This window comes from Oryx dammah, unplaced genomic scaffold (genome assembly GCF_014754425.2).
Source record: "Oryx dammah isolate SB20612 unplaced genomic scaffold, SCBI_Odam_1.1 HiC_scaffold_21, whole genome shotgun sequence".
Taxonomy (NCBI): domain Eukaryota; kingdom Metazoa; phylum Chordata; class Mammalia; order Artiodactyla; family Bovidae; genus Oryx; species Oryx dammah.
The window spans coordinates 50,269,455-50,281,539 of NW_024070205.1; the positions used below are offsets into that span (position 1 = coordinate 50,269,455).

At 34.1% G+C, this 12,085-nt stretch overlaps 2 protein-coding genes across 15 annotated transcripts in view; one reads left to right on the top strand and one right to left on the bottom strand.

The window, feature by feature from the left end:
• CDC42BPA (CDC42 binding protein kinase alpha) overlaps positions 1-12,085 on the top strand; it is a 299,246-nt gene that overhangs the window by 53,878 nt on the left and 233,283 nt on the right. The window lies entirely within an intron of this gene.
• On the bottom strand, positions 7,207-7,586 carry LOC120880327 (60S ribosomal protein L39). The gene has a single exon (XM_040263644.1). The coding sequence runs from the start codon at positions 7,529-7,531 to the stop codon at positions 7,376-7,378; it is 156 nt and encodes a 51-aa protein (XP_040119578.1). The 5' UTR covers positions 7,532-7,586; the 3' UTR covers positions 7,207-7,375.

A 12,085-nucleotide genomic window follows, 5' to 3' on the forward strand; every position in this document is an offset into this window, starting at 1 on the left:
ATTTGAAACCCCAAAAGGTATGATTATACTGTCCCTCTTCATTTTAGATTTACCTGTGTATTTATAGTTTTTTACTCTTCACGTTCACATATTTATTTACATTTATATATTTCTCTTTGATAGGCTTTTCCTTTTGACTTAAAAGTTTCCTTTAGTAATATTTTGCCAGGACTGCTGAGATAAATTTTCTGCCATTTTTTGTCTGAAAATACATTTATTTTGAGGTATTAACAAATTGTGTTAATATACATACTTCAGTTCAGTTCAGTTCAGTTGCTTAGTTGTGTCCGACTCTTTGCAACCCCATGAACCACAGCACGCCAGGCCTCCCTGTCCATCACCAACTCCTGGAATTTACCCAAACTCAAGTCCATCGAGTTGGTGATGCCATCCAGCCATCTCATCCTCTGTCGTCCCCTTCTCCTCCTGCCCCCAATTCCTCCCAGCATCAGGGTCTTTTCCAATGAGTCCAGCTCTTTGCATGAGGTGGCCAAAGTATTGGAGTTTCAGCTTCAGCATCAGTCCTTCCAATGAACACCCAGGACTGATCTCCTTTAGGATGGACTGGTTGGATCTCCTTGCAGTCCAAGGGACTCTCAAGAGTCTTCAACACCACAGTTCAAAAGCATTGATTCTTCGGCGCTCAGCCTTCTTCACAGTCCAACTCTCACATCCATATACATACTTGGCGCAGTGAATTTGTACATTTGCATGAACTTCTGTAACCTTTATGTTGATCAAAATAGGCTTTTATTGCCCGCCTCTCTGTGGATAACCACCTTCTCAGTCATCTATTCTGACTTCTATAGATTTATTTTGCCTGTTTTTGAATGCTGTACTAGTGGAATTATATTATATATATATATGTTTCTTTTGTTTCTGGCTTCTTTTGCTCAGTATTATGCTTGTATAATTCACTTTTGTTTTTTATTGATCCACAATATTCCTCTGTATGAATATACTACAAGTACTCAAATTTATTTTTGACTGTTGTAAATAATGTTGTTATGGACATTCATATACATGTCTTTTGGGAGACAGAAGCATTCATGTCTGTTTGCTATAACCCTAGTAGAATTTCGGTCATATGGTAGGCGTATTTAGATTTAGTTGGTAGTGCCAAATAATATCCCGGTTGGTTAGGTCAGATTATATTCCTGCTAACAATGTGTGAAGGTCCCAGTTGCTTCATAACCGCACCAGCAGTTGGGTCAATTTTTAGACTTTAGACATTTTTTTGGTGGATGAGTAGTGGTATTGATTGTGATTTCATATTTCCTGATAACATTTAAAGTTGAGCCCATTTTCATATCACTTCATATAACTGGACATCCTTTTTTGTAAAGTGCACATTTGGGGTCTGGGGGAGTGGGAACAGGTGACTTATTGGTATATTCTGGATACAAGTTCTTTGTTAGAGGTGTGTGTGTGTGTGTGTACGCACATGTGTGTGCACGCATGCTCATGTATTAAACAAAATCTCTTCCTGTCTGTGGCTTGACTTTTCTCTGTATAGATCTTTTATTGAAGAGAAGATTTTAATTTTGGCGAAATGCATTTAATTAAGCTTTTCTTTATGATTAGTGTTTTTTTGTATTTGTTAAATTTTTTCTACCCTGAAAGTCATGAAGATGTTTCCTGTTATATAATCTATAAAAAATCTGTTTTCATTTATGTCTGTGATCCTTCTGGTATTATTTTGTGTTTTGTGAGGTATAGTCAAGGCTCATTTTATTCTTTGTGGATTTCATGTCATCATTCATTTAAACACTGCTTTTCTACATTTGATTGCAAAGGAACTTCTGTTGGTCAGGTGTTATGTGTGCTACTTTTATTAATTTTTGAGTTCCCTGGTGGCTCAGAGGATAAAGCATCTGCCTGCCATGTGGGAGACCTGGGTTCGATCCCTGGGTTGGGAAGATCCCCTGGAGAAGGAAATGGCAACCCACTCCAGTATTCTTGCCTGGAGAATCCCATGTCTGGTGGGCTACAGTCCATGGGGTCGCAAAGAGTCGGACACGACTGAGTGAGTTTACTTTCACTTTCACCACTTTTATTAATTTTTAATAGTCTTTAATGTAGAATTTTTGTTCATGGTTTCATTAAATTTATTTTTGGGTCTGATGTTTATTGAAGAGCCTATAACCGCTGCTAGACTAGAAATACAATTAACTTTTGTGTATTGATCTTGTATTTAAATATCTTTATGTATTAACTAAGTCTAGTATATTTATAAATTAAAAAAAATTTCATGTGCATAGTCATATCATTTCCAAATAATGACAGCTTTTTTGTTCTTTCATTTTTCCTTTTATTTCTTTTCCCATATTATTGCAATAGAGAATTTTTTTGCTTAAAACATTGAATTTAGTTGTTGAAAACAAATTTTTGTGTGGTTTGTGATTCAGGGGTAAGTATGAAGTTTGCTACAGCTTTTTTTTTTAATTGTTACTCTTTTTACGTTAAGGATGTACTCTTTTTTAGGTGAAGGAAGTTTTCCTTGCAGTCCTAGTCTGCTGAGAGCTTTTATCATGCATCAGAGTTAACTTTTGTCCAAAGGTTTTCTGTATGTTTTGATTACATGATTTAACTTCTATATCTGGTTAATGTGGAAGTAATATTGATTAATTTTTAAATATACCAGTAGTGGATTGCTATATAAATCTGGTTGTTTCTGATGTATTCTTTTAGTATATTGTTGGTTTTGATTTGCTAATATTTTATTTACCATTTTTTGTTATGTGCATGAAAAAGATTGGCCTTTAATTTATCTATCTTTTAATTTCCTTATATTTTAAAAATGTTATGCATATCTCTTAAGACAATTTGGGAGTTATTCACATATTATCAATTTTCTGAGTTTGTTTAAGGTTATTGCTGTTTCTTTATATGTTTGAAAGTATTCTCTGGTGAAGCCATCTAGACTAGGAGTGCAGTTTCTTTTGGTTGTTTGTTTATATCTTTGGAGGTAAATTTTATATATGTTGAAATACACTAGTTATATTATGTACAATTCTATGAGTTTTGACAAATGGATTCACCTTTCTCAAGATACAGAATGGTTCTGTCACTCTAAGAAGTTCCCTTTCCTGTTGGTTTCCCGTAACTTCTGTCAAGTGGCAACCACTGTTCTGTATTTTAACCATGGATTAGTGTTGACCATTTGAAAATTTCATGTAAATGAAAATCATACCATACATAATCTTTTGTGTCTGGCTTCCTTTGCTCAGAATAATGTCTGTGAGATTCATTCTTGTGATCAAATGTAGTAATACTTTTTATTGCTGATTAGCACGCTGCTTTTTTAGTATACCATAGTTTATTCTTCTATTGATAAACAATTGCATAGTTTCTCATTTTTGGTTGTTAGGATTAAAACTGAAGTGAATATTTGTGTACAAGTTTTATGGAACTGTGTATTCGTTTTTCTTGGATAAGTAATGGATTGGAACTGCTAAGTAGTAGATGCATATTTAAATTGAAAAGAAACTACATTTTTTTTTTCTAATAGGGTTGTACCATTTTGTATTCCTATCAGTTCTGTGTTCTCACCAGTATTTTTTTTTCTTCTGGGTCTTTTAAATTTTAGTCATTCTAATGGATGTATAATAGTGTCTTATGGCTAAATCGCATTATGTGGATTTGTGTTATATAAAAACAGAATGATGAATTTTTGTGTTATATCTTCTTTTGTGAAGTATATGTTCATTTTGTTCAGTGAAAAAAATGAAGTATTTGTGTCATTAAGTTGTAAGAATTCTTTATATTTTATATTTATAGATGTCTTTTGTCAGATAAATATTTTGTCAGTATTTTCTCAAAGGCTGGATAAATTTCCTGTTAATTTTCTTAAAAATGTCTTTTGATGAGCAGAAGTTAGGTTTAATTTTATCAATTTTTTCCCTTTATGGTTATTTTTTTCCTGTGTTCTTTGTAATAAATCCTTATTTATATCCAGGTCACAGAGATATTTACTTATGTCTTTCCCTAAAACCGTTGTAGTTTTAGCTCTTATGTTTAGATTGGTGATTCATTTCAGATTAATTCATGTCTGATATGAGATAAGGATCGAGGTTGATTTTTTTCTCTGTGGCTATCCACATGGCTCATGACAGTTTCAGCACCATTTGTTGAAAAGGCTGCTTCTCCTCTATTGAATTACTTCAGTACCTTTGTCAAAAATGTCAGCTGACCATAAGAAAGTTGATCTGTTTTTCCTCTTTCTGTTCTACTTCATCAGTATCTTTTTCTATCCTTAGGTCAGTACCACACAATCTTGATTTGTAGGTTTATACTGTAGAGTTGAGTGTTTGTTTTAACTGAGGACTTTTCCATTATTATATAAATTTTAGAAATCAGTGTGTCAGTTTCCATAAAAACTTACTGGTATTGAAATTGAGTTTACATTCAATTTGTAGATTAATATTGGGAAGACTGACATCTTAATCTTGAGTCTACTAGTTAGTCCATGAACATGGCAGTTTTCTTTGTCTTTTAACTTTTTTAAAGAGTATTTTGTAATTTTAGTGTATAGATCTTGTTCATAATTTGTTAAATTTATTGCTAAATTTTTTATGTTTTTTGATGCTAATGTAAATGATATTTAAAAATTTATATTTCACATAGTATGCTGTTAGTGTGTAAGAGCATTTTTTATCTGACTTTATTTTCATTTTTTATCTGACTTTATTTCATTTTTTATCTGACTTTATTTTCTAAATTCATTGATTATTTTTTAAATAGTCTTTTGGTTTTTTTGGTTGCTACTTTCTTAGTTGTTCCCTGCAAGCAGCCATATTATCTGAGAATAGGAATAGTATCGTTTTCACTTTCTAAAGTTTGTGTTCTATTTCTCTATTTTGACTTATTATACTAATTCGGACCTCTAATGTAACATTGAATGGGTATCTTGAGGGTACATGTTCTTACTTTATTCCTGAATTTAAGCAGATAGGATTTAGTGTTTGACTAGTAAGTATGATGTTAATTGTATGTGTTTTTGTAGGTACCCTTTATCTGATTAAAGAAATTAACTTCTATTATTAGTTTGCTGAGGATTTGGTAGTCATGCGGATTTACTCTTTTATTCTGTTAATTTGGTGGATTAATTTGATGGATTTTTAAAACAGGCTTTGGTTTTTTAGAGTAGTTTTAGGTCCATGGCAAGATTGAGCACAAAGTACAAAGAATTTTTGTATACCCCTTTCCCTTGCACACAAGCCTACCACACAAGAATGATATATTTATTATAACTGTTGAATCTACATTAACATATCATAAGGTATAGTCTGTAGTTTACATTAGGCTTCACACTTGGTGTTATACATTAGAAAAATGTATAGTTACATTTATCCAGCATTTTAATATAATATGTAATAGTTTTTCACTGCCTTAAAAATCCTCTGTGCTCTGCCTATCCATCCCTTCCCTCTCCTAACCTCTGATCACCACTGATCTTTTTCCTGCCTTCATAGTTTTGCCTTTTCCCAAATGTCATAGACTTGAAATTATATAGTATATAGCTTTTCAGGTTGGCTTCTTCCATATAATAATAGTCATTTTAAATTTCCTTTGTGTCTATATATTGCTTGATGACTCCTTTCTTTTTAGCACCAGGGAATATTTCATTGTTTGAATGTACCACTGCTTATTTATCCTTTCACCTACTGAAGGACATCTTTGTTTTTTACCAAGTTTTGGTAATTATGAACAAAGCTGCTATAAATAGTCATGTGCAAGTTGTTGTGTGGACATCAACTTTCAATTCGTATGCCTAAATACCAAGAAATAGAATTGCTGAATCGTATGTTTAAGAGCATTATTTAAGTTTGTAAGAAATCACCAAACAGTCTACCAAAGTGGCTGTACCATTTTGCATTCCCACCAGCAGTGAATGAGAGTTCCTATTGCTCCACATGCTCACCCTCATTTAGCAGTTGTCACTATTTTGAATTTTGGTCATTCTAATGGGTGTGTAGTGGCATCTTATTGTTTTAATTTGTAGTTCCCTAGAGGATGTTGAGCATCTTTTCATGTGCTTATTTATCATCTGTATATCTTCTTTGGTAAAGCATATATCAAGATTTTAATCTTTTAACAGGATGGTTTGTTTTCTTATTGTGGAACTTTAAGAGATTTTTTTATGCTACATTTTAGATAATAATCCTTCATCAGATATCTTTTGCAAATATTTTTTTCGCAAGGCTTGTTTCTCATGCTTTTGACAGTATCCTTCACAGAGCAGAAGTTTTTAAATGAAACCCAGCTTATCAATTCTTTCATGAATTATGCCTTTAATGTTATGTAGATTGATTTTCAAATATTAAATTACTCCCTAGGATAAACTCCATTTGGTCATGACTTACTGTCCTTTGTGGCTTCCCTGTGCCTCAGCTAGTAAAGAATCTACCTGCAACATCGGAGACCTGGGTTCGATCTCTGGGCTGGGAAGATCTGGAGAAGGGAACAGTTACCCACTCCAGTATTCTGGCATGGAGAATTCTATGGACTGTATAGTCCATGGGGTCACAGAGAGTCGGACACGACTGAGCCACTTTGACTTTCACTACTGTCCTTTTGAGATAATTGATTTATTCAGTTCCTTGATATTTTCTTAACTGTTTCCATGTTTACATTCAGGGGAAAGAAAGTGAAAGTTGCTCAGTTGTGTCCAACTCTTTGCAACCCCATGGTCTATAACTCACCAGGCTACTTTGTCCATGGAATTCTCCAGGCAACAGTACTGGAGTGGGTTACTATTTCCTTCTCCAGGGGATCTTTCCAACCCAGGAATCTAACCCAGGTCCTCTGTATTGCAGGAGGATTCTTTACTGTCTGAGCCAAATGTTGACCTATAATTTTCTTGTTTTAAATCATGTCTATGTCAAATATTGACATCAGGTTATGCTGGACTTAAGAATTGGGGAGTGTTTTCTCTTTTTCAGAAAAAATATGTGTTTATTTATTTATGTATTTATTTTTCTTTAATATTTACCAGTGACGCCATCTGGACTTGGCTCTTTCTTTGTGGGGCATTTAATCCTACTAATTTAACTTCTTGATGCTTATAAAGTTAGTAAGATTTTCTATTTCATCTTTTGTCGCCGTCAGTAAGTTTTGTGTTTCATAGAATTTGGATAATTCTTTTAAATTTTTGAATGTATAAGGTTGTTCATAATATCTGTTATTTCTTTTTTTTTTTTTTTCCCAATGTTTCATATTTATTACTGAGTCTCAGACTGATAGTTAGGAAATAAGAAACATCAGGAGGCAAGCATTACAGTAGTGATGTTCTGTGATTTGGCTGCTTAAAAAAGTGGTCTTAACATGTGTACCACACATGTTAAGACCACTTCTTATAGACCCAGCTTGCTTCTTATAGACCCAGCTTGGTTCTTCTCCAATGTCTTCTCTTGGAGTTGTACCTGATTTTATTGCCAGTTTTCATTCGAATCCATTGAGGAATGGGACGATTCTGCTTTTGTTTCTTGGCCAGGAATCGCTTGATCCTGAAAGTCTTGTGAGAAGACATGGTGGGGAGAGAACTCAACCGCACATAGGATGGCGGAGAAGAGAAAAGAGTGTTATTTCTTGATGTCTGTGGAATACAAGATGATATTCTCTCTTTTACTGCATATATTTATAATTCATGTTTTTTTTCTCTTGATCAGTCATGTAGAAGTTTTTCAATGTTGTTAATAATTGAACAAAGCTACTTCGGCTTTGTGAATTGTCTATACTTTTGTCTCATTTTGGGCTTCCCTGGTGGCTCAGCTGGTAAAGAATCCGCCTGCAATGCTAGAGACGTGGAGAAGGGAACGGCTACCCACTCCAGTATTCTTGCCTGGAGAATTCCATGGACTGAACAGTCCATGGGGTCTCAAAGAGTCGGACATGACTGAGCGACTTTCACTCACTTGTCTCTTTTTAACTTAAACCTTTTTTTTTTTTTTAGCATTTAAAAAATCTTTGTTATTTCTTTCCTTTTAATTTCTCTGGATTTAATTTGTTCATCTTCTTTATGCTTCTCTAGACAGAAACTTAGATCTTTGATTCATTTCCATTCCAGTTTAAGCATTAAAGCTATAAATTTCCCTCTAAGCAGAGTTAGGTGTATATATTGATGTTAGATTTTCACTGTCATTCATATCAAAATAATATTTAATGTTGATGTCTTCTTTGATGAGTCATTATGTGCATCGTTTACTTTTGGTAATTTTTGGACTTTGTGAACTATCTTACTGTTATTGACTTTAATTCATTTTTTTTTATCATCAGACATCACACTCTTAATTTTTCAAAAGTTTTAAGGTTTATTGAAATTTGCCATATGATCGGAATATGGCTTGTCTTCATGAACACTCCATGTGTACTTGAAATTAGTTTTTATTCTACATTTGTTGCTTTTAGTCTTTATAGATGTCAGTTGGGTCAAGATGGTTGATGTTGTCATTAGATCTTCCATAATTTGTTGAAATTTGTTCAGTGTTTTTGAGGGAGGGGTATTAAAGTCTCCAGATATAATTGTGAGTATGCCTGTTCCTCCTCCTGTAATTTATCACTGTTTATTTTATACATTTTGGAACTCTTAATAGGGGTATACACTTTTTCAATTTTTATGTCTTCCTGATATACCAACCCTTTTAGCATTATGGAATGTTTACTTTAGGTAAGGTAATATTCCTTGTGTTGTAGTCTTAATTTGTTTCACATAAATATAGCCTTTTTCTTTTTGCATTTGTATTTAAAGGGAATGTCTCATGCATGTCATATAGTTAGGTTTTGCCTTCCTTATACACTATGATAATCTCTGCACTGTTTAGACCATGGTCAGCAGACTTTTTCAGTAAAGTGCAAGACTGTAAATATTTAGATCTTGAAGGAAGACCATATGCTTTGTGTGGCAGCTACTCTGTTCTGTCTCTGTAGTGTGAAAGTAGCCTTTGACAATTTGTAAATGAATGGATTTGGTTGTGTTCAAAGACAGTTTTATTTATAAAACAAGTGTTGTGTCATATTTGACCCTCAGGCCACAGTTTGCTGAAGCCTGCTTTAGACTATTTTTAATTAATATATTTATAAATGTAGTAGATTTAGCTATGTCATTTGTTGTTTGTTTTCTCCTTGTCTCATCAGTATTCTATTGATCCTTCCTTTGAGTTGAATATTTTTTAGTGATTTATTATTTATGATTTCTCTGTTGACTCTTTTACCACACATCTCTGTATTATTTTCTTAGTGGTTGCCCTTTATTATGGATCTTTTCCCCCCATTCCAAGAAGTTAGTGTCTTTGAAGAAGTGTCACAATATTCTTATTTATCACAGAAACATCAATGTCAGTTTCCTTCTTGCTGATAACTTTGCTTGCTTTCTTCTTTTATGTTAGTATATAAGCCAGAGAGTAGCATCAAATAAATTGCTGAGAATTAGAGCCAAACAGAAGTGAATTGCAGTGACCCAGAAAAACATACACATAGTTTCTGCCAAAAAGTATATTAATCAGGTATAAGAACTGGAAAGGGTTAAAATTCTCATTTGCCAGTATTATTATATATCTTAGAAACCCAAGATAATAACTGAAAGCTACTGTAAATTAAAGAGATAATTATACAGAAGTCATGAGTTTTCATATGTATAAACAACCACAGTTGAAAGATACCGGAAGAAACAAATGCACATCTTAAAAGTGTTAATTCTTTCTAAATTAATTATAGATTAAATAACTAATATATATGCTAATTATTGGACAGGCTGACTCTAAGTTTAGGAATATAATTAAGAATCATCAGAAGAACTCTTAAAAAGTAGGGTGATGACAGACCCATTATATAATTGAAGCATGTTATAAAGCCTGAACAAATAACGCATGAATAAGAAGTCCAGAAATGGGGTTAGTTACATAAAGGAACTACTAAAGACAGGACCTCCCATTACTACAAAAGAGATAGAATTCATAATAAATGGTCTTGAGACAACTGGATAGCCAATTGGAAAAGTCCATTTGTGGATCCAGTTAAAATTCATACCATATATTAGGAGAAAGTACAAATGGATCAAATATTCAAGTATAAAAATAAAATAAATGTAATACAAAGTACCCATCAGTGGGTTGGCTAAGCTATGGTCTACCTATGGAATGCTGTGTAGCTGCAGTAAAGAAGTTCACTATACTTCTATGGAGAAATCTATAGGATACATTGTGAAGTGAAAAAATCAGGTATAGGATAATGGATTTAGAATACTATCTTTTGTTAAAAAGAGGTAGAAATATTATGATTCATACTTGTGTTTTCATGAAGTGTCATTTTAAAGGGACAAGAGGGAATGGAGTAGGCAGAAGTGTGAGTGATACTTCTAACTGGAAACCTTTTAATGTTGTTTTGATTTTTGAAGCCTGTGTGTGTGATCTATTTTAAAAGTCACTGAAAAATTCTTACAGATTGAGATGAATTAATTTGCAGGTTCTGCGAATCATTTAAGGAAGAAGCAATTCTAAATTTAGATTTCCTCAGATAATAGAAAAAGAGGGACCACTGCCCAGTTCCTTTTATGAGGCTAGAACAGTCTTGTTTCTGAACTCTTGACAGTATACTGAGTGAAGGAGGCAACAGGGAAGAAGTGTATATGCTTTGCTTTTATCCCATACGTCAGGGTAATGGTTATCTCTACTGGGAAAGCAGAAATTGTGGGCAGGTGGAACACATCAGGGATTTCAAGGTTGCCCCACTATTCCGTTTCTTGATCTTAGTTTTAGTTCTGTTTTGTTCACTTTATAATCCTGTTGGACTCTACCTTTATTTTCTTTATGTATTTTATAATCAATTACAAATGTTATAAAATAATGAAAGAAGCTATAATAATCATGGAATATATGTTCATCTAACAAATTAGCTTTAAAATGTATAAAGTAACAACTGATAGAATTTGCATAGGGGAATATAAGAACTTTCAACAGTTTTAGAGCTTTTAACTCTCCTCAGAAATTGTCACGTTAAGCACGTAAAAAAAAAATCAAGACTTAGAAATGTTTATTATTTGAAGGTGGAACTTTTTAATGACATAGTTATTCCGTTCTGTGTTTAAATATTTGACAGAGCAGTGATTTTAAAAAATGGTAAAAACTGTTTTCTCCCAAACTAGTTTCACAAGGGGGTTACAGGTCAGTTAAATCTGTACCTAGTGGGCAACACCTAGTTTTGTTTTAAGTTTTGGCAACCCACTCCAGTAGTCTTGCCTGGAGAAACCCCAGGGACAGAGGAGCCTGGTGGGCTACTCCCTCAGGGTCGCGAAGAGTTGGACATGAATGAGGGAGGAAGTACGGACACATTTCTTTCTTAAAGGCTAATTTTGTTTGTTTTTTTTTGGCTGTCCTAGGTCTTCATTGCTTTGCTCAGGCTTTATCTACTTGTGGCGAACGGGGCCTGCTCTTTGTTGTGGCGCATGCGCTTCTCATTGTGGTAGCTTCTCTTGTTGGCGAGCACAGGCTCTAGGTATGTGGGCTTCAGTAATTGCAGCAAGCGGGCTCTAGAGCGCAGGTTCATTCGTTCTGGCTCGTGGGCTTAGTTGCCCTGTGGCATGTGGAATCTTCTCACACCAGGGTTCAAACCTGTGTCCCTTGCATTGGCAGGTGGATTCTTATCCACTGCGCCACCAGGGAAGTACTGTTTGAAGCTATTTCTGTTGTCAGCTGAGAACTTCCAGATGTTCAAGCTGGATTTAGAAAAGGCAGAGGAACAAGTGATTAAATTGCCAACATCCACTGGATCACAGAAAAAGCAAGAGAATTCCAGAAAAAAAATCTACTTCTGCTTCATTGACTATGCTATAAAGCCTTTGACTGTGTAGATCACAACAAACTGTGGAAAATTCTTAAAGAGATGGGAATACCAGACCACCTTACCTGCCTCCTGAGAAATATGTATGCACGTCAAGAAGCAACAGTTAGAACCAGACATGGAACAACGGACTGGTTCCAAATTGGGAAAGGAGTATGTCAAGGCTGTATATTGTCATCCTGCTTATTTAACTTCTATGTAGAATACATTATGCGAAATGCCAGGCTGGATGAAGCACAAGCTGCAATCA